The sequence below is a fragment of the Peromyscus maniculatus genome, chromosome 9, assembly GCF_049852395.1.
Source record: "Peromyscus maniculatus bairdii isolate BWxNUB_F1_BW_parent chromosome 9, HU_Pman_BW_mat_3.1, whole genome shotgun sequence".
NCBI classification, from domain to species: Eukaryota; Metazoa; Chordata; class Mammalia; order Rodentia; family Cricetidae; genus Peromyscus; species Peromyscus maniculatus.
In genome coordinates this window covers 21,297,636-21,320,305 of record NC_134860.1, presented here as the reverse complement: position 1 = coordinate 21,320,305, position 22,670 = coordinate 21,297,636, and the positions used below count along the sequence as shown (strand labels likewise).

The 22,670-nt window shown below is 43.7% G+C and overlaps 2 protein-coding genes across 6 annotated transcripts in view; one reads left to right on the top strand and one right to left on the bottom strand.

Annotated features, from left to right (window-relative positions):
- The first annotated feature begins 36 nt into the window (after positions 1-36).
- On the top strand, positions 37-21,399 carry Nkiras1 (NFKB inhibitor interacting Ras like 1). 5 transcript variants are annotated; one of them, XM_042284357.2, is made up of 4 exons: positions 37-202; positions 3,752-3,862; positions 6,277-6,518; positions 18,648-21,399. In XM_042284357.2, exons 2-4 carry the CDS (start codon positions 3,769-3,771, stop codon positions 18,738-18,740), a joined length of 429 nt encoding a protein of 142 aa, XP_042140291.1. In that variant the 5' UTR covers positions 37-202; positions 3,752-3,768; the 3' UTR covers positions 18,741-21,399. The 5 variants fall into 5 exon arrangements, with proteins under 5 accessions (XP_042140291.1, XP_006975175.1, XP_076400568.1 ...); XM_006975113.4 differs by lacking the exon at positions 18,648-21,399 and adding an exon at positions 10,012-13,554; XM_076544453.1 differs by lacking the exon at positions 18,648-21,399 and adding an exon at positions 8,264-10,005.
- Positions 12,989-22,670, bottom strand: part of Ube2e1 (ubiquitin conjugating enzyme E2 E1) — a 52,203-nt gene continuing 42,521 nt past the window's right edge. The window contains exons 4-6 of the mRNA XM_076544452.1: positions 16,755-16,887; positions 15,700-15,847; positions 12,989-13,761 (exon numbers count right to left, since the gene is read on the bottom strand). Coding sequence (XP_076400567.1) covers positions 13,664-13,761; positions 15,700-15,847; positions 16,755-16,887 — 379 coding nt within the window. The 3' untranslated portion in view covers positions 12,989-13,663. The remainder of the gene's footprint in view (positions 13,762-15,699; positions 15,848-16,754; positions 16,888-22,670) is intronic.

The following is a 22,670-nucleotide window of genomic DNA, read 5'->3' as shown; positions in this document are numbered from 1 at the left end:
GACAGCTGGTCGCTTCCGGATGTCCTCCCGCTGGCGCTCAGCATTGCCTCTGAGCTGCAAAGGCTGCGAGAGGTGAGAGGCGCTGAGCGCCGTGGGCGTCGCGCTGCGGGTCCTGAGGAGCCAGGTCGGGGACTGGCTCCAGAGCGGTGTCCGCGGGCCGCGGTGACCGGCGTGCCTCTGTCTCACTGCCCCGCAGTGTCAGGTTGGTGTCTCCGCCGGCTCCTCTCCGTGATCCCGGAGCAGTGTGGCCGCAAGACAGCCACCGGGTGGGTGTAGGCGCAAGTGGCTGCACGCGTGGGCCTCGCGCGTGTCCTTGAGCCCGCCGGGGACCTGCCGAACCAGGCCGAGCTGGTGGATGGGAGCCGGAGATGCTAACGTCAGAACGCGGGGGCTTATTTTATGGATGCTTTTAGGATAGCAAATTGTTCATTTGTCAAGCCCTCTTAGGTACGACTGTTTCAGGAAGAAATGCCCAGAATGCTGGCATTCTGCATTGCGTTCTTTATTAAGAAATAATGGTGTATTGGAGTTTTTGCAGCTCCAGAATTTTCTTTTTTCATATAGTCGTGCGGTTTTAATACTCTACTCTTGTTTGTGGCCAAGATTCCGGAACCATGTTTGCCTTTTACATCAATCTGTGGCTCTGTTCATCTTTTAAAATAAATAACGACTTTAGCATTGTAGGAATCCTCACCTGTCTTTTTTAAAAAAAAAAAAAAATTTAATATATCTCTATATATCTTAATATGTGCCAGGCGCAGGCTCAGCTGTTGGCGCTGCAGCCGCAAACAACGCACAAGTTCTAGCCGTGGGAGCAAACGTTAATACTGAGCTATGCATTTAAGTTGGTGCCAAGGACACACATTGAGGGAGTGAAGGGGAATAGAGTGACAGTTGCCCCAGCGTCCCAGCGGGGAGGCCTGCTTCAGCGGAGCCCTTGTTTGGGAGTATGTGAGCCAGTGGAGCCTGGACATGGGTGGAAGTTATCTTCCAATTAACTGCCACGCTCCCCCCGCCTTTTTTAAAAAACACATCTGGTGTTGCTTGCTAGTTAGGACAGAGTGCTCAGGATAAGATTTCTTTTAGAGCTCTCCCTGGGGATGGGAACAAGAGGGATCCCGTTGGAGTGGATGGAGTGGGGGAGTACTGAAAGAGATGACTGGAAAGGGGTGCTTTCCAGATCAGGTAGGAACCTGATGAAAGGGAAATGCCCATGAATCTACAAGGATGACCCCAGCTAAGACTCCTAGCAACAGTGGATAAGTAGCCTGAACTGGCCGTCTCCTGTGATCAGATTGGTGACTACTCTAATTGTCATCAGAGAGCCTTCATCTGGTAACTGATGGAAACAGATGCAGAGACCCACAACCAAACATTAGGCCGAGCTCAAGGAATCCTGCAGAAGAGAGGGAGGAAGGATTGTAGGAGCCAGAGAGGTCAAGGACATCATAAGAAAACCCACAGAAACAACTAAGCTGGCTCATAGGAACTCTGAAGTCTGAAACAACAACCAGGGAGCCTGCATGGGACCAACCTAGGCCCTCTGTATAAATGCGACAGTTGTATAGCTTAGTCGGCTTGTGGGACTCCTAACAATGGGAGCAGGGGCTGCCACTAACCTCTGGCTGGCTCTTGGGAACCTATTCCTCATATGGGATTGCCTTGCCCAACCTTACTTAATACAAGGGGAGGTGCTTAATATGCAGCTTGATAGGAGGAGCTCCGTTGACACCCGTGGGAGGCCTGCCCCTTTCTGAACAGAAACAGTCCTCTGGGCTTTCCTGCTGCAGGCCGCAGGAATATTACCTTACTCCGTGGCTTGCTGTGTGCTCTGCTTTTCCCTCAAGTGAGGAGGCTGTGCTGGCCCCGCTGTTTTCTGTTGCAATATATTTAATGGCTCAAATAAAACACTTATGGAAAGATGCATCAGCAGTTAAGAGCACTAGCTGCTCTTTCAGAGGACCCAGGTTCAATTCCCAGCACCGACATGGTGGCTCACAATTGTCTGTAACTCCAGTTCCAGGACTTCTGACACACTCACACGGAAACACATGTAGGCAAACACCAATGAACATTAAATTAAAAAAAAAAAAAATCCTGGTGTCAGGAACAGCAGCCCAAGACTGCCTGCATCCCTTGGCTGCTGGCTTCTGCCACCTTCCGGTCAGTCATCCTCTCAAACCTCTAAAAATACACTTGTGATAGATCTCCACCTCCATCTTGATCTATGTCTCAAGGTTAATTCAGTCACACTTGCAAACATCCTTTTAAAGTGAGGTCTCAAAGGTTTCCAGGATTAGGATGGAGGCATCTTCAGGAGTCCATTTCTATAAAGTGGAGATGGGGAGCCATCTGCTCACCGGTTTAGAGGACCCTGGTACCCACATGGCAGCTCATAACTCTCTTTACCTCCAGTCCAGGGGACCTAATACCCTCTTCCTGGCTTCCACGGGTACCAGGCATGAGTATGGTGCACAGACATACATACTGACAAAACACCCTTATACATTAAGCCACTGTGTAGGTGCTGGGAATTGAACCCAGGTCCTTTGCAAGAGCAGCCAGTGCTCTTAACCATGGAGCTATTGCTATGGCCCCTTAAAAGTTTTTGTTGTTGTTGTTTGTTTTGTTTTTGTGTTGTTTTTTTAAGCCAGGCTGGGTGGTGTGCACCTTTAATCCCAGGATTTGGGAGGCAGAGGCAGGAGAATCTCTGAGTTCAAGGCCAGCCTAGTCTACATAGTGAGTTCTAAGACAGTCAGAGCTACATAGTGAGACTCTGTCTCAAAATTTTGTTTTAACTTATTTATTTGTGCATGCATGTATAGGTATGTATATAATTGTGTAGAAGTTGAGAGGACAACCTTTGGGAATTGGTTATCAAATTCAGGTCATCAGACTGGGTAGCAAGTATTTTTACCCATTGGTGAGCTGGGGTTTTTCTATATACCTCTGGTTGTCCTGGAACTTACTATGTAGACCAGGCTGGTGTCAAACTCTGAGATCCACCTGCCTCTGCCTCCCAAGTGCCTCAATTAAGGGCTGTGCCACCATGCCTGGCTTACAATTTGACCTTTTTTTTTTCCATTGGTATTTTGCCTACATGTATGTCTGCGGTTGTCAGATCCCCTGGAACTGGAGTTTCAGACAGTTGTGAGATATTATGTGGGTGCTGGGAATTGAACCCAGGTCTAGAAGAACAGCCAGTGCTCTTAACCTCTGAGCCATCTCTCCAACCCCACCATTTGACTTTTTAAAAATGACTTTTCTGTTGTTTTTAATGAACCATTTCCCTTTTTTACCTCAGCTGCCACGATCCTGTCTTTTGGAAAAACAAAAGCCTTAAGGAAAATGTTACTTTACTCATGGTAATCCTCCAGCCTCAGCACTCTTTACTTCTATTACAGAGTGCTGGGATTGTAGGCATGAGCAGCCATGCCTAGATATCAACATCCAAGGTGGTCTCTAACTCACTATATAGCTGATGCTGATCCTCCTCCGCTTTCTGAGTGCTGGGATTACATGCATCTCCTTTAGGTATTTTTACAGTCTATCCAGATGATTTCTGTGGCAATATATAAGAAACTCTTCACAAAGAGTTTGGAGAATGGAGTGTGGAAAGATTATCTTATTCTGTATCACCCTTTTAATATTTGGAGTTTCCTCTGTATTACTGGTTCAACTTAAACTTTAAGGGAAAGAAAGGATTCACTTCAGTGTGTCCAGTTTTAAAGTCCCTCCATTTTCTCCACAGTTTTGTCCTGAGAGAAGATGGGAAAGGGCTGCAAGGTTGTCGTTTGTGGGTTGTTGTCCGTTGGGAAAACTGCGATTCTGGAGCAACTCCTTTATGGGAATCATACTATTGGTAAGATTATCTTTCTTTGTTTCTCTAGGTTCTGGAACTGGTTCAGGGCACTTGTTGGTCATGCTAAATGGTGTAAAAGGAGAATAAGTAGGGGAAAGAAAATTGGGTTTTGTTGCAATTCAACAGTGCTTGCTACAGGTTATATAACAGGTCAGAAAACAAATGGCAGGTAGACATGAGTAATATGAAAATGGGGTACTGTGCATCTGCCTCAAAAGGAGGTCTAGGAATCTTAGGGTCTCTGAGGTAGTGCCATTCTTCAGGCTTAGTGTTTTAATGCTGCTGTATAGGTTTAAAAATGAAGAAATGACTGCTTCCTACAGTATGACCTTGTTTTGTAAATTGAGGTCATCTCATTCATTTAATCCTCCGATGAGTACACTGTTTCCTGTTTTCTTTTTCATACTGCATGTGATGGTGCTTTGTAGAACTGCAGAGGTGAAGAAGATGATGTCCCTGGCACTAATGAGGTCATGATTTTGCTAAAGAAGACAGATTAGTAAATACAGATCTTTAGAGCGTTTCTTTCTGCTATATAGCTTAGAGTACATTTTTATATTTTATTCATCATTTTGATGATCTTTTGTTTTGTTTTGTTGTTGTTGTTGTTGTTGTTGTTTTTCTCAAGACAGGGTTTCTCTGTACCCTTTGCTGGAACTTGCTATGAGACCAGGCTGGCCTCCAACTCAGAGATCTGCCTGCCTCTGCCTCCCGAGTGCTGGGGTTAAAGGCATGCACCACCCCCAATGGATGACCTTGGTTTCTATTCTAGCTTCTCAAAATAATATATTACAATTGTTATTAAATCTGTATTTCAAGGGCTAGAGATGTAGCTCAGGGGTAAGCATGTATGAGGCCCTGAGTTCAGTCTCTGGCACTGCCAAAGAAATTATATTTAGTGTTCACTTTAAGGTCTATGCCAACAGTTCTCAAACTCGTTGGTGTCAGAATTGCCTTTAATCTCCTACTCTTTTCAGGTCAAGGGCAAGCTTTTCTTAAAATTATATTCTTGAGTAGCTGGGAACATGGCGGCATATAACTGCCTAAGTCAAGGCCAGTCTGGGAACATGTAATATTTTGTCTAAAAAAAAGGAGTTTAAAGTTACTTCAGTTTAAACTCTAATGCATCGGCTATGAAAAGTATAACTTAGACAAACAAAGGCTGTTTGGGTTTCAATTCTTGCATCCCTCTTTACAATTCTGAGAACTAGCTTGGGTCTGGGCCCAAATTGGACATATGCAGTTCTTGTGGAGATAACCTGGGCATTCTGCAGAAAACAGCCCATTACCCTGTTTCAGCCTTGCTTCTGATGGAGGCCGAAGCTGCTATTTAAATCAGCTTTTATCACTATCATTTAGGTATTAGCTTCTTTGACTATTATAGTTCATAAAAATAGGTAATCTCACTGCCAGATTTTTATTACCATTTTTATATAGAAGAAAAAATTTTACTTTTTTGGCAGACTTAACGATAGATCAATTCTAATACCAGAAGAAAGGTTTAGTTTGTTGGACAAGGTCTTATTAGCCCAAACCAGCCTCTGATTCCTACACAGTTAAGGCTAACCTTGAATTACTGATCTCCTGTTCACACCACCCAAGGGCTGGATATAAGTGTGTCACCTCAATGAGTTATGAGAAGAAACTTTTTTTTTTTTTTTTTTGGTTTTTTGAGACAGAGTCTCTTTGTGTAGCTTTGCGCCTTTCCTGGAACTCACTTGGTAGCCCAGGCTGGCCTGGAACTCACAGAGATCCGCCTGGCTCTGCCTCCTGAGTGCTGGGATTAAAGGCGTGCACCACCACCGCCCTGTGAAACTTTTTTGTTTTCTTGAGGCTGGCTGCCCTAGAAGTCACTGTAGACCAACCAGGCTAACCTTGAACTCACAGAGATCCTCCTGCCTCTGCCTCCCAAGTACTAGAATTAAAGGGTGCACTACCATGTCTGGCAGAAGAAATGATTTTTAAAAAGTATGTCTATGTGTATGTGTAGGTGGGTGGGTGGGACATGTAAGACTCTGTACAGAGTAAAGGATGACCTTGTAGAGTCAATTCTCTCCTACCTTTTAGTAGGTCCCAGGAATCGAATGAACTCAGGTCACCAAGCTTGAGAGTTATCTTCATGGTCCAAAGAATATTTTTAGAAAAATAAGATACTTTCAGATGAATAACTACTTTTAATTTTGAAGAAATTAGTAAAGTAGAAATTTGATTATTACATATGGTGTGTGGGAAACCTAGAAAGCCAGCCTCGAAAGGACAGGGAACTAGTGAATAACTGACCCTGGTTCTTTTTTTGAAACTGTATCCTTGGCTGGCTAGGAACTTAGAGAAATCTGCCTGCCTCTGCTTCCTGAGTGCTGGGATTACAGGTGTGCACCACCATGCCTGGCTGACCCTGGTTCTTTTCCATGTAGGGACGGAAGACTGTGAGACAATGGAAGACGTGTACATGGCCTCAGTGGAGACAGACCGTGGGGTGAAGGAGCAGCTCCACTTATATGACACCCGAGGCCTGCAGGAAGGCGTGGAGCTGCCAAAGCATTATTTCTCTTTTGCTGATGGCTTTGTTCTTGTGTACAGTGTGAATAACCTTGAATCCTTTCAAAGAGTGGAGCTTCTGAAGAAAGAAATTGATAAGTTCAAAGACAAAAAAGAGGTAAGTGGCCATTTCAGATACCAAACATGTTAGAAATGAAGTGTAGTGTAGGTTCGCATTGTGTGTAGTTCACACATTTCAAAACCATTCACTTGTATTGGTAGTATCTGCAAACAAAGGGTATGCAGGATAGGCTGAGCCCATTTAGCACAAGTGTGGCTTTCTGCCTAGTTCTGTTTGACTCTGTACAATGTGTGCTTACCTAGCTCCCTTGCTCAGGTCCTGCACAGCTCAGTCATGTGTGGGATCATTGCTTCTTCAGGCTTTTAGGATATCTGTAGCAAAATAGGACTCTTATTATCCTCAACCTAAAAAAGTACATACAAGCTAATAACTAGTCATCAGCTCCTACCTACTTGCCACTGTTCTGCCTGGAATTCTCTAATCACAGATCTTCTCTACACTCTCACCCAGCTCAGTCATCATCTTTGGAGCCATGTAGCACACTGGTTAATAGCACTGATAAATTGTTTAATCCCAGATTCTTAAACTTTACTTACTTACTTGCTTATTTATTTATTGGTTGGTTGGATGGTTTTTTTCAAGGCAGGATTCTCTATAACAGCCCTGGCTGTCCTGGAACTTGATTTATTTATTTGTTTGTTTGTTGTTTGGTTGATTGGTTTTTCAAGGCACGGTTTCCTCAAACTGGGATTAAACATGCACTAACACACCCAGCTGATTGGCCATCTTTTAAAAAATAAGTTATGCTAAAGACTTATTTTATCTTTGATTATGTGGAGAGGGGAAGGGGAGGAGTTATATGCACATGAATGCAGGTGTCTGTAGCGGCCAGAAGAGGGCATCAGATCTCTGGAGCCAGACTCAGGAGCCACCAAGGTGCCTCTGTCCTCTGTTAGAGCAGTATGTACTCCTACCACTTAGTGGTGTTTCCAGTCCCAAAGTTGAACATTTTTTAGTTTTATTACTTATCTTAGACAGGATCTCCCTGTATAGCCTTGGCTGGCCCTGAACTCAGAGACCTACCTGCTTCAGTTTCCTGAGGACTGCGACTAAAGGCATGTAATCCACTACACCTGGCCTGTTTTGTTTTTCAAGACAGGGTTTCTGTGTGTAACAGTTCTGGCTATCCTGGAACTTGCTTTGTAGACCAGGCTGGCCTTGAACTCACAGAGATCCGCCTGCCTCTGCCTCCCAAGCGCTGAGATTAAAGGCGTGCGCCAACACCTCCTGGCTACACCTGGCCTTTAGTCATTTGAATACTGTTCTGACAATAAACATTGGGGGAACAAGATAAGGAAGGCTAGTGAGCAGGAGAAAAAACGAGGGGTAAGTAGGGGTGTCCAGAAAGCAAATGAAGCTAGCACTTATATAAAGCAGAAAGTAACCCCACTGTCAAGTTCTCTAGGTAGATCAGAAAGGTTGGGGACTAAAAAAATTGATGGCTCTATAATATGTGGAAGTTAGGGCATACTCTAGGCAACTAATGAGAAGCAGCCTGCTTGGAGGTGGGAAAAATAAACACAGAAGCTACAGTAGCTCTTTGACTAGTTTTGCTATGAAGGAGAACAGGCCCTGGAGAAGGATGTGGCATTGGAAGTGTTTCTTTAGATAACAGTAACAGATAGGAGTGACTGGCTGGAGGAGTGATGGAGTGACACTCATCCTTGTCCAAGCAGCAAAGGATGGCTGGTTCTGGAGCCATTGAGATGGGCAGGGAAGATGACAGGTCAGTTCGCTGGTGAGGACGTTCTCTTCCAGTTTACTTTCTTCCTGTAAAACAGCAGGGTCATCAGCTAAAGGACGGAAGAAAAGAAGTTGGAAAGGCCATGGTCTGAGATGTCATCTAGCTGAAGAAATTAATGCAGCAATCCGTTGAAGGACACGAGGTGGAGATTGGTGGTTATGAAGTGGGGACCCCCACCCTCCAGCAGGGCTAAGAGTGAAATTTAACATAGGGTTTAGCATGTGGTGGTATAACTAGACATGGTGGTGATGAAAATCATCTGGGCTGGATGAGGGACTTTGGGTGTGAGGCAGACTGCAGCTAGAGGTAGCAGAGCCAGAGGGTGCATCGTAGTGTTAGTAAGAATGGCTGCACTTAGGCTAAGGAGGAAGATGGGATTGGTGTGGGCTGCCTGGCACTGAAATCTTTCCCAAAGGTCTAGGGAGTGATCATGGGAGGGGATGATTGGTTAGGAGGAAACTATGATCATCAGAAAAATCAAAACCAAGAGCCCAGGTTATAGAAGCATATACATAAGGAAGGCGTGACATTGTTAGGACTATAACCATAGTAGTGACGGGGTGACCATGAAATTAGTCTGATTGGCAATAAACAGCATGTGGGTTGGGGATTGGTAGGTGGGTATGTTGAACTAGGAACACTAGGCTTCTGTATAAGTGTTTAGGTAGGACCCTGTGCTGGCTCATTTTATGCAACTTGACACAGCTAGTCATTTGGGAAGAGGAAACTTCAGGAAAGTGCCCCCACCCGATTGGCCTATAGGGCATTATCTTAATTGATGATTGCTGTAGGAGGGCCCAGCTCATAACGGGTAGTGAGTGATATTCCTGGCTGTGGTACTGGGTACTTTTAGAAAGCAGGCTGAGCAAGCCACGGGGAGCAAGCCAGTAAGCAGCACTCCTCAATGTCCTGTTTCAGTTCCTATTCTGACTTCCCTCAGTAATGGACTGTGACCCGGGAGTTGTGAGCTGGAATTAACCTTTCCTTCCCAAGCTGGGTTTGATCAGTGTTTTATCACAGCAGTAGAACCCCTGAGACAGCTGTGTTGGAGCAGCACTGAAGAACTCCGTACCTTACGTACACTGCCTCCGCTCAGGACTCCGCAGCAGTGGGAGGAGTGCCCGGAGCTCCGGCCTTCTACAGAGGCCGGGCGCACAGCTGTGGCTCAGCGCTCTGCTGGGAAGGACTGCTCCACACTGGCTCTGCCTTCGGGGATTTGGCACTGTGGTTCTGTGCTATGCTTGAGTCATGCCAAGGACTGCCTGCTGGGTAGCCAAACTTAAATGCATGATTTACTTGTATTTGGGGTAAAATGTTCCTCTTGGCTCACAATTCAGAGGACATTTAGTAGGCACCTTTCAAGGACAGAATAACCAAGAACCCACTACCACTCTAGAGGTACAGAACTCTCAGCTCTGCAGCATCTTTACATTGAAGCAGTGTAGTCATGGTAAGCCATGGTCCTAGACTGGATGGTAATTTCCAAGTCAGTTTACCAGAAGTTAGTTAAAAATATAGAATGTTTGTGTGTACTCAGAAAAAAGAAGTGAGGTGATGCCTTCTCTTATTCCTATCACATCTGAGGACACTCCCACCAGCCTAGTACTAGAGATTAACCTAGGGCCTCGTGCCTCAGTCTTTTATTTTTTAAACTTTGTTTTTGACAGGATCTAACTAAGTTGCCCAAGCTGGCCTTGAACTGGCAATCCTGATTCATATTTATCCATTTTGCATAAACTATTACTGACAGTATACTAGTGTGGTCTTTTCATCATTTTCTTTCAGGTGGCAATTGTTGTGTTAGGAAACAAAATCGACCTTTCTGAGCAGAGACAAGTGGATGCTGAGGTGGCACAGCAGTGGGCGAAGAGTGAGAAAGTGAAACTGTGGGAGGTGACAGTGACAGACCGGAGGACACTGATTGAGCCCTTCACTTTACTAGCCAGCAAGCTTTCCCAGCCCCAGAGCAAATCCAGCTTCCCTTTGCCTGGGAGGAAAAACAAGGGGAACTCCAATTCTGAAAACTGAGTCAAGCCTTGCACCGTCCATAGCATGACACAAGGTTACAATTTAACATGGCCCTTTACAAAACCACCTCTGGGCCTTAGGGAACCCCTAAGTGGGAATTCAATGCACTTTATGTTATAATTAACTTATTGGGCTAAGTTATTGTTGTTGGACATTTTGTCTTTATTTGAAGCCTGTTCTTGAAATCACCATCTTTGTTATTTATGTTGCACCTGTCGTTAATAGTAAAATAAAATTTGGAGACTATGCAGTGTTCCATGGGGACCCTTCTAGCCTGTCAGGAACTGTCCAGTCATTGTAATTTTATGCAGATTCCTTATTGTGAATATAACTTCAAAAAGGCTTATTACTATATGTATGTGATGTGTGTATGCAGTCAGTTCCAGGGGTCGAACTCGGGTTGCTGGACTTGCATGGCAAGTACCGTTCAGTGGAGGAGGTTGATCAGGACTGGAGAGATTGCTGTTAAGATTGATGTTCTTGCTGGGTGGTGGCAGCGGCGGCGCAGGCGCACGCCTTGAATCTCAGCACTAGGAAGGCAGAGGCAGGCAATCTCTGTGAGTTGAAGGCCAGCCTGGTCTACAGAGTGAGTTCCAGGACAGGATCCAAAGCTACAGAGAAACCAAAAACCAAACAAACAAATTGATGCTCTTGCAGAAGACTCAGGTTCAATTCCTAGTACCTACATGGTGGCTCACAACCACCAGTAACTGATTCCAAGAGATCCAATGTCCTCTCTTGACTTCAAGTACTGCATGCACAGTGAAAAATCACTCATACACATAAAATATCTAAATTTCTTTAAAGGTTAATCACTAATATCTAAGATTATAAAACTTGACAATTGTTTTGTGTACCTAAATTGTATCAATAATGACAATTTGGATCCCCATGAGTTAAATTCTTATTTCACAGAGGCTTTGCTAAATAGAACAAAAGTCATGGTTTTGCTTTGCCCTATTAAGTATAATAAGACTTACTGTTAGGAAAAGTAGGCTTGTCATATTCAGAACCCTGTTTTTATTCTATAGCTAGGCCTGTGCTGATGATAAACCAAATCCCAGAGGGTCTTCTTTCTTCTCAAGGTGGCTAGGCTGAAGGACAGGAAAGCACTCCTTTTCTTCTACTAACCCTATCATATACAATAAAATATGTCAGAAACACTGAGCTACCATTAGTCCTAAATATTTATCTGAGTTAGTACTATAGTTTATGGAAGATCTTAGCCAAATCTGAAGAGTGTGGGTCACTGTGTTAAAGAGGGTGACACCACTATCCTAAGAACTAGGAAATAGCTGCTTGGAGGTTTCAGCTATGAATCAACTTTAAGAATGTATTAAGACCACAAGTAAAGTATGGAGTCTTCAATGCAGTACTTCACAGTGGCTGTCTCAGTCTAGTGAGTTCAAGCCAATAGGACCACTGTGTATAGCATCAGCATTGTTGCTGTTTGCTTTTTTTGTTGGTGGTACTGCAGACTGAACCCAAGGCTTCAGAAGCACATGTATCATTGACCTTTTTACTTTTTGAGAAAGGGTCTTAATAAATTACTTGGGCAGAATCCATGTGCCCTAGACAACCCTGAATACTGGCCTTACAGCCACCTGGTTTGCCCTGCCATCATCCTTGAAAGACAGGGCTTGTTTGGACTATGTAAACCAGGCCAGCCTTGAACTCAAAGCCTTCCTCTGCTGGGATTAAAGGTGTGTGCCACTATGCCCAGTCTTGGCCAATTCTTTTTTTTGAAGACAGGGTTTCACTTTGTAATATCCCTAGCTGTCCTGGATCTCGCTCTGTAGACCAGGCTGGCCTTGAATTCACAGAGATCCACCTGCCTCTGCCTCCTGAATGCTGGGATTAAAGGTGTGCACCACCACCACCACCACCACCACCACCACCACCAGACCCGGCCTTGGGCAATTCTTAAAAAAAAAAAAAAAAATTATGTTCTTTTTCTCTTTGATTACCAGTTATTAAGTCACTTCTCTAGTCTGCCCTTCCAGGTATTTATTTCAGCTTTTCCTCTTGGGTATTGTATATAGATCCCTGCCAGCAGTTTGCTTTTTTTCTTCTGACTACACTTAGATCTTATGCTTTAATACAATGGAATTAGTTAGCATGTTTTAAAAATGATATAATGAACATGTTCTGGGTCAGTTTTCCTTTTTGTGAGAAATGATCTCATGTGGTCTAGGCTAGGCTCATACTCTGTGTGTAGCTGAGGATGACCTTGAACTGATTCTCTGGCCTCTACCCCCATGCTGTGATGACAGGTATGTGTGCCTCTATGCTCAGCTTTTACCTACATGGGTCTGGGGCAACTGCAGCGGCAGCAGCACTGAGTCAGACTCTGCCCCGCAAAGCCAGTGGTGGCACCAGCTCACCAGGCCGCGCACTTCGGTTACTGCTGCCGCTGCATCTGCAAATCAGAGAATGCTTTCAGAAACAGGCATCGAGTTTATCTTTGAAGCTCAGCTGACTGTTGATTGTGTTTTGTTTTGTTTTGTTTTCTGGTTTTTGGAGACAGAGTTTCTCTGTGTGGCTTTGAAGCCCATCCTGGAACTCACAGAGTTCCACCTGCCTTTGCCTCCTAACTGCTGGAATTAAAGGTGTGGGCCGCCACTGACTGTTTATTGTTTTTCAATCGTCCTGGCATATGTAAGTCGTGTGTATTTCTGAACCTGCTTCAGAAGCAAAGACTCTACAGAGGGAAATGAACACGGCGGGGCCAGGGTTGTTCTTAATATTGTTTATTAGCACAGTAACAAATGCAGACGTAAGAAGTCTAAAACACATAACCAGTCCACTGAGCAGTTCCTATTCCTCACCTACGGTTAACAGCTTAAGGTATTTCACTACAGGTTTCCACAAATCCTGATTCACCTTTAAAGTAATTTGCATATGAGATAAAATACATTAACTACTCGTTTCCTACATGGTGTCTCATAGCCAGGTGTCCATTTTATATATACGAGGTAATGATCTCTATAAACTGTTAAATACCATTGTTTCCTTCTAAGAAGGAAAGAGACAAATTCCAACTTTTTTAAACAAGAAAATGGGACTTTACATAAATGGCCATGTGTGTAACCTATAAAAATGTAAGCTGATTTTGAAATGACAGTAGACTACAGTCAATGAAACCCAAGTGTCTACACGTACATTCTTCCCTGTTGGACTCAAAGTCAGCTAATCTTGCAAAACTGACAGCTCGAAAAGTCACTATTACCAATTTGTCTACTGTAGCAAGATACCTTAAGTTACAACAAAATCTTAGGAAGTAAGACTGAATAATATCTGTTATAGAAATACCCTACTCTTTACCAACTCCCACCCTCCCCCACCCTTTCAAAATCATAAGCAGCTCTCTTCTGTGACAGACAGATAATGTAAGAACTGAAAACCCAGTTTATGTAGCGTATCTCTTGGTCCACTGTCTGGCCATTCTGTCGTGTTCTGCTCTGTTGGTCATATACTGAGTGGCAATACTTCCCACCAAAGGGTCAGCTGGAAGAAAAACATGTAGATTACTTTGGAGAAAGAAAATCAGTACAGTCTACGCGTACAGCTGGCTAAGTGAGATCGCTTTCACAGTTCTGCATGTATCCCATCGGCTCCCCATTAGTCACTGAACTCTTAAAACTGGTATTGTAACATTATTACAATGTTTTGCGCCAATTTTATAAACTTTACAGTGCAATATGTGTTCCTTTTCTGAAGCAAACCAAAGGTATATTTCTCAAGGTTCTGCTGCTATCAGCAGCGTTGATGGAGGGAAAAGTGAACACTGCAAGAATACTCAAAAGGGCTGAGAGTTGCAAACACCAAGAATGGCTTTGCATAGTAAATGGAATAGAACAGCTCTGAACTATAGCTTACTTTTCCTGGTTTGGTCTGACAGAATGATTGAATGCTTTTGTACAAAAATCAGAGCCTTAAAAACAAGGATTTGGTGAGACTGTAAAATGGTGTGCCACTTTGGCAAAACAGTTTGGTGGTTGGTCAAAATGCAAAACATTGTTACTCTGTTACTCAACAATTCTACCCTTAGGAATATATCCTCAAACTACTGAAAACGTGCACCTATGAAACATGTACATGAAGGTTTACAGCAGTGTTTTGCTAATAGTAAAAAAGTTAAAACAACTCAAATAGCTATCAAATACTGGAGAGAAATAAAAATGTGGCTTATTCATACAATAGAATATTATTAAGACATAAAAATGAATGAGAAATTGACAGATTAAATGACTTTGGTGAACCTTCATAATTTCATTTGTAGATCTTTCCATTTCTAACTTATAAATACATTTGGGGTTATAAATTATAAATGTACTGTCTCATGTCAACATTGTATACTTCTATTTGATGATTTCTGTGTCAAACATTATATGGAAATGTTTCCAAGTATTTTCTGTATTAACTGTGAATGAATAGAACAAAATAAATTGCCTGTGATGGAAAAAAAAAAGAAAAAAAAGAAAATCAGACACTTTGGATATTAACACACAGCAGTTATGACCATGCCCTATGCCTGAAACACTCACCAGGGTGTTTTCTTCTAATCGTTAGAAACAGCTTTTAAAAAGATTTACTTGATGTGTGTGGGTACTCTGCCTGCATGCTATAGATGCAGGCTGCCATGTGTGGCCTGGGAACTGAACCCGAGTTCTCTGCAAGAACAACTGCTCTAAACAGATGGGCCATTTCTCCAGCCCCAGCTTCTCATCTTTAATAGAAAATAAAACAAGGAGGTTGGGAGGAGTCTTGCTGAAAAATGGAGTGGCCTGGCTATATTTTCTTATCCTACTTCTCTCCCAACAAGTGACACTCCTCGTCTTCATGTGTATGACCAAACTTACAAGTCTGGCTGCCCAAGGCTCCAGGACCAGCTCTGCTCACCACTTAGAGCACTGTGGATGCTGTAAAAACCTTTGTGGCTGGTGCAGTTGACACCATCTATTATACTCTATATGCCTAGAAAAGGCCAAAACCCAGACCCCCAACTAAAGGTGGTTCTCTGAAAATGGAATGCCTAATTAAATTTGTATGTTTAAGCAGAAAAATAAATGATTTCTTTTTATTTTAAAACAATTAGTCCCAGTAAGATTACAATTCTGAAATATTTTTTATTTTAAAACCTTTAGTCCCAATAAGATTATAATTCTGTAATCACCAAGTACTTAGCAGAAAAATACCACTTTCCAGAGTGAGAACTGGCTATGGGGCAAGTGGTCACTGAACCACCACCCAAACAGGGAGGCAACTGGGCCACTCACCCAGCCTGAGTGCTGGGCATAAGAGTAGGAAAGCAGCAACATTTTCCAACTAGTGAGTTAAAGTCTTGATTAAAACGTCCTTTGAAAACATGAGTCTCAGTTTACGTGGAAAACAAGTACCTTTTCATTTTGTAAGAAATAAAGTACAGAAGATTATTAACCTTACCAGGATTGCAGTCTGTAAGGAGTGAGCAGATAGAGAGGAGGACTTTCGAGATGGTTAGTGCTGGGCTCCAGTTGTCTTTCAATATGTCCAAGCAAATAACTCCTTGGCTATTAATATTACAGTGATAAATTCTTGTACGAAACGTAACCTAAAAATAAGGTTATTGTCAAGCAGCATTCCAGTAGGAGACTTTTACTACATTTCAGCTGACTAATCCACAGACTGTGAGGTGACAGAACTCACTCACACCGTCCCCTTTCATTCGAAGGTGATGCCCATTGTCAAAGGCTAAGGGAGTTCAACACTTCCTCTATTCTTAGGGTGTTCTCTTGTCTTTCTCTTCCTTTCTTTGCTTTCTTTTTTCTAGACAGGGTTTCTCTGTGTAGCTCTGGCTGGCCTGGAGCTCACTCTGTAGACCAGGTTGGTCTTGAACTCACAAGAGATCTGCCTGCTTCTGCCTCCCCAGTACTCGGATTAAAGGTGTATACTAACACCACCCAGCAGGGTTTTTCTTTTCTTGATCAGGCTAGCCTTGGACTATGCATCCCAACTAACTGCAAACTTTTGATCCTCCTGCCTGTTGCCATATCCAGAGTGTTGGGATGACATGTTTGGCCTAATTTTAATGTTTTAAATATGAATATTTCTAAGTTTGAATTGTTGGTTGTTTGCTGACCTCTTGTGTTAGCTAGTAGTAATACACTGCTTTTGAGTAAGCTTCAAATCTAATAAGCTTCACTATAAATAGCACAGGTTTTAAGCACTTACCCCTAGAGATGCGTATTGCTAACTGAAGAGCCAACTCAATCAACAATCATCATATTCAGTTAAAACTAGCAAACACTGTATACTCAAGAAGCTGAGATCTTTTCTGACCCATACATCAGATCTAGACTGTCTACCTAAATCACTAAAATGGAGCACCCACGGGTAAGGAGGCCTTGGTAGGACACCAACACAGCATGGAAGAAATCTACCTTTCATGATTACATTTTTAAAACTTCAATGTGTCTCTGACAGGAACAGTCAAATCTGAGAATACACAGACTTCTTACCTTTGGAGGCTTAAAGGGATATTCTGGTGTAAATGTGATATCAAGGAAGAATACACCACCTTCATACACAGACCCCGGAGGCCCGAGAATGGTTGATCTCCACTCATAGATGTTGTCACCTTTGGGACCAGCACTGTGAAAATGAATACACCAGCAGATAAAGGATGGTGACACTGTCTCAGAAAAGGAAAGAATCCCCCGCCCCCATCCTTTTGGTTTAATGTCTGGGTTCTCTTCCTAAAGACTGTGGTATAAACTCATCTTCCATCAGAAAGTGAGCCATGACAGAAGAACATCCGGTCCATGCTAAGTCCAGCAGTTATAACCAGATATGATGCTTTCAACTCTCAAACATCTTTATATGTAAGGCCAACAGCAACTAAAGCCATATCTTAGGAGCTGCGTTGGTGACGTCAGATCTCAAAGACAGTCTCAGTACACGTGTCTCCTTCCTGCAGCTTCTCTGCCTTAGAATGCACCAATTTTGGCTATGGGCTCTCTTGGTCCACACACTCTATTGGCTTTTCTGGTTTCTCTCTTGGCCTCTTGGTCCATTGCCCCTCTCTTGTTTGCTCCCCCCCTTCTCTGTTACCCCTTACTTCCCCCTCCCCACTCCTGGTTCATTCTGCTGGCTAGGTTCAGTCTGGACTCTTCCAGATGCCTCTGCCTGTTCTCCCCCTTTTTTCTAAAACCTTCTCAACCACACCTAGGACAGATCATGTCCTCATTTCTCATTCAGTGACAAATAAGTTTTCTCAGAGCTACATCATCTCTTGTAACCATTTCTAGGACCAAGAATCTTATTTCTGACCCAGAGACTGACTCTTCCTTGTGCTCTATCTCCATAATTTTTGCCCTAACTAAAGTGCTTGGCAGAGTTTGGACCCTGGTGGGGCTGGTCAGCTAGCCAGGCTAGCAAATTGGTGAACTCCAGATTGAGATAAAGACATACAACATAGACTACAATCTCCACGTGCACACATATGAATATGGACACACATACACACACACACACACACACACACACACACACACACACACACACACTATTGCTTTAGCTAACAGATTTCTAAGCTCCTCTACTTCTGGTCTCCTGAGACAGAGTAGTCCAGGCTGGCCTGAAGTCATGACCCTCCTGACTCAGCTCCTACAAATGCTGGGTCATCTGTAATCACAATTTGGTGACTTCACTTTTTACTTTATAAACTAGTGAGGGAGAAAGGAGAATGTCAAGTATGTAACTAGTTTTCACTTCAGTGTTAAACTAAACACTAATGGTATAAGCCACTCACCAAACCCTGTTGTTAAATATGCGTGGTTACACCTTCACTTGGCGACACCATCCTTCTTAAACATTTCACTGGCTTCCAGAGGGCTTTGTGTTCAACACCTCAACAAAAGTGGTGACGCTTACCCTCCAATTCTAAGACCTACAAAGAGTGTACTACACCTACCTGTTCCTATCCGTCAGGAAAGTACTCTGGCAAGAACAATTGGGAAATAGTACACTGCATGCAGGCAAATGGCAATGGAACAGACAAAAGTATTCCCCTCAGTCCCCCAGACAGGTTTCTCTGTGTAGCTTCCCTGGCTGTCCTTGAACTCAGAGATCACCTCTGCCTCCCGAGTGCTGGAATTAAAGGCTTATGCTACCACCACCTGGCTCAAAACTGCAAAACTGCCCTTTTTAATACACCAGATTTGCTCAAACTCTCAAATGGCAATGGTTTGGGGGCTGAACAAGACTGTCCCCCCAAATTTATGTTAACTGATTCAAAGCAGGCTTGATCTTTTTCAGATGAGGGGGCAGAGACAAAGTGGAAGGGAGAGGGACTAAGAGGCCCCCTGTGGCTACACTTCCTTAAACCTAACCGCGGTTTCTTTCCCTTTCAGATCGAAGTTAGGAAGAGAGAAAGGAGAAAAGAACAGGACAAGAGTGAGCTGTGCAAAGAACAAGCTGGGGGTGAAAACACTGAACACCAATGACACTGGGATTTTAAAATACAGGCCTGACCAAACTGGGATGACCACATGCAGCACGAGCTCAGACACGGACCTGAACACTGGCCCTGTGACCCCAGTAGGTCCAAAGCCAGTTCAAGCTCTTGTCAGACTCAACAGCGTTCAGGATCTAAAGGAACCTCGGGAAACCCAAGACTGGCTCACAGGCTTGGACCCTTGGAGACAGTTAGGTCAAGAAGGGGGAAGTCATTCTGGAGGAGCTTAGTGCCCTTCCAAGACAGACCTCACCAGCAGAATACTAGCTTTTTACCGGCCACATGAGGGCAGTGCAACAAGACAGCTGTCTGGAAACTAAGAAATGATTTCTTATCACATTAAGATTGCCAGCACTTAGGTCTTGGATTTCCTTTAAAGTTCAATCAACACTATTTCAAATTGCCTTCTAAAAATATTCATTGTCAGGCTGGCAAGATGGTTCAGCAGGTAAAGCTGCTTGCTGCTGAGCCTGAAGACCTGAGTTCAGTCCACAGAACCAGCTTTTCACATACATGCAGACCATCACACCCAGCTGCCCTCCATTTCTTGCTAAAATGGCTGAGGAGGTTTACACTCAGGTCAGCTAAGTCTATTTCTACTAGCCCCTCCCCTTTGTTGTGTAACACGGGCTGACTCTGAACTCAATACTCCCTGTCTCATCTTCCCACGAGTTGGGACTGCTGTGCCCACACCCCAACACCGTTTCTTGCATTAACAGGAAAAACTTTGGTTTCCACAATAAGAAACGCAACTGTCACCAATCCAATGAATGGTTACACTAACTGAAGTTCTGACCTGAGAAATGGAGCACAGTGCTTGAGTCTACCCTGCCTGCCTTCACAAGTCATCTCAAATTTAGCAGTAAGGTGTGTGTGTGTGTGTGTGTGTGTGTGTGTGTGTGTGTGTGTGTGTGTGTGTGTGTGTGTGTGTAGGGCAGAGGTCAATGTTAGGTACCTCCCTTGGCTGCTCTCTATTCTTTGAGATATGGTCTCTTCCTGAGCCTGAAGCTCACACACAGATCCAGCCAGGCTAGTGGAAAAGAGAGCTCTGCCTCACCCTCTCAAGTGCTGGGGTTACAGATGCGTGCCGCTACACCCAGCATTTATGTTGGGACTAGCAAGCCCTGTTTCCACCTCATCATGCCCAGCATTTTTACATGGATTTTGGGGGATCAAAGTCAGTTCCTCATGCTTGTGAGGCCAGCTAGCACTTTATAAACTGAGCCAGGAATATGAACCTGCTAAAATTAGAGTCCGTCTGAAACTAACTGAAAAGAGACCATGGTTTGCCTTCCAGATTTTTTTCATTAAAGAAAAAGTAAGATTTACTATTTATTTAAGTGTATGTGTGTGGGTCTGTACATGTACAAGTGTGTGTGTGTGTGTGTGTGTGTGTGTGTGTGTGTGTGTGTGTGTGTTGGTGCCAGTGGAAGCCAAAGAGGGTGTTTGACTTTCTGGAGCTGCAGTTACAGGCGGTTGTGAGGCACCTGAGGTGGGTACTGGGAACTGAACTTGCGTCCTCTGGAAGAGCAGCAAGTGCTCTTAATCAATGAGCCACCTCTTCAGCCCCACTTATAGATTTTCTTAAACAGACATTTAAAGTTTCTTTGCAACCAAAATATGGTTCAAAACAAAAGTAAAGTAATAAAACTCTTTACAAGGCAAAAACAGATGCTTGTTTCTCGTCAAATATATCAAGAAAAGTGGAAATTGCTTCTAATTAAGCCTTATCTTTTTTATTTCTATAATGGTTTCTGACCTAACACAGGCATGGCACCAGGAGCAGGCACAGTGAGCCACAGCACAATTCTGCTGGTGCAGCCAAGTCTGCGGACGGCCAGGCAGCAGCTCCACTGAGTCGACAAAGGGACTCTCCGCACCAGCAGCTTTCCTTGTGACCCTGTGGCACATGCTCACCTCATTAGTGGGACATTGCTGACTACAGTTCCTGAAACTACCATTGCAGTACCTTCTACTCCACACATGTGGCTTAAAGAGAATTTCAACAGCACCGATGGGTTCGGTCATTTAAGATACAAGCCTAAAAACAAACCAACAAATAATGCCATTGGAAAAGAACAAAACAGAGCCCTGTCATTGGTGCAGTCCTAGTAGGATCCGATGTGCTCTCTGGGTTGACCTAAACTTTTCCAGTATAAAAATTTCCACAAAAACAGCCTCTGTTTTATAGTAATTTTGTGGGTCCTCCCTCCTCCCTCCCTCCAAGCCCTCTGCAGCTCTTCCACGTCTACAGTCAGGCCAGCTACACCCCGTCTTCAAATGAGAAACCCTGAAGCAGAGAGTTACACTCCATGGTAAAATTTGTACTTGTAGCTGTCAACTTTAAAAGTTTATTACAAGACAGCACCTTGGCTTACAGACACACATTTCCTAAGTTTACCATCTTTCCTCTTCCACCTCTGAGGGCTGAGATTATAGGTGTAGGTTTAATTCTAAAGACTTAGTTATCTGCTTAAAAAAAAAACAGAGGTCATGGGGTTGGGAAGAGAGGACAGTGAGGCTGAGCTAGAAGCAGGCAGACAGACATCAGTAGGAAGCGAGAGTAAAGGGCAGCGCAATCCAAGTGAGCTTGCATGCTTCAACAGATCCCAAGCAATTTCTGGCATCCATGCTCTGATGGCTACTCCATAAAGAACCAGCATCCCTAGGGAGCAAGAGGCTGTAAAGATTACCAACTGGCTAGTTATTCCATGGATCTCCTTTACAGGAGTTTCAAGATGGCGAGCAAGCCGCTTATAAGCACACCATTCACATACAACACTCCACTCAATGCCACATTTCAAAATAAGTCTCAGGGCAGTGGCTGATAGCTAGAAACTAACTGAAATCTTCAACAGTGTTGCAGTCATTTCTGGATCGTTACACCTGAGAGGGAGGAGGGTACTGCTAGTATCTGGCAGATAGAGACCAAAGGATGCACTACTAAGTAAGCATCCCGAAGTGCACCAGACAGAGCAAAACACAGAATCACTTCAGCTGTGGATTCCAGCAGTGTTGATGCCAGGAAGCCCTCCCTATCTTGGAGAACATGGCTCAAGGTCAAGCTTGGGAAGGATAGGGCTTTAGCTGGTCACACTAATACCCAACATTATTTTACTGCTCTGTGCCTACTATAGAAAAAGAAATGCACATGGATATCATTACTGTTGGATTTGCACATACTCTGAATGTCCTATGAACTTGCTACTCAAAATATAGTCCCCAGGCAAAGAAGCAATGTCAACATCGCCTGGGATTTTGTTAGTAATGCACACAGCGGACTTCACTCTAACCCAATCCACTTGCTTTTTAACAAGATCCCTAAACTTTTTTTGTTTGTTTGTTTGTTTTTGTTTTTTGTTTTCCAAACAGGGTTTCTCTGTGTAGCTTTTCACCTTTCCTGGAACTCGCTTTGGAGACCAGGCTGGCCTCGAACTCACAAGAGATCCGCCTGGCTCTGCCTCCCAAGTGCTAGGATTAAAGGCGTGTGCCACCACCACCCGGCCCCTAAATGATTGAGTATATTCAAGTTTAGAAGTTAACAGTGGACCTTAAGTGGTGATAAGAATAGTTTTCTAATATTTTACTTTGAAGTTATTGTACTGTAGCTCTTTCCTCCCTTGTCTGTAACTCTGCAGTAAGACAGATCAATGCTTGAAAATACTTAGTTCTGTTGGAAACACTCAAGTCCACAACTGTCTATATTCCCTGACAAACACTATTCAAAACCCATTTCTGAGCTGGGTAGTGGTGGTGCACACCTTTAATCCCAGCACTTGGGAGGCAGAGGCAGGCGGATATCATCAGTGAGTTCAAGGCCAGCCTGGTCTCAAAGCAGGACAGACATGACTGTTACACAGAGAAACCCTGTCTCGAAAAACAAAAACAAACAAAAAACAACAGAAAAAAACATTTCTTT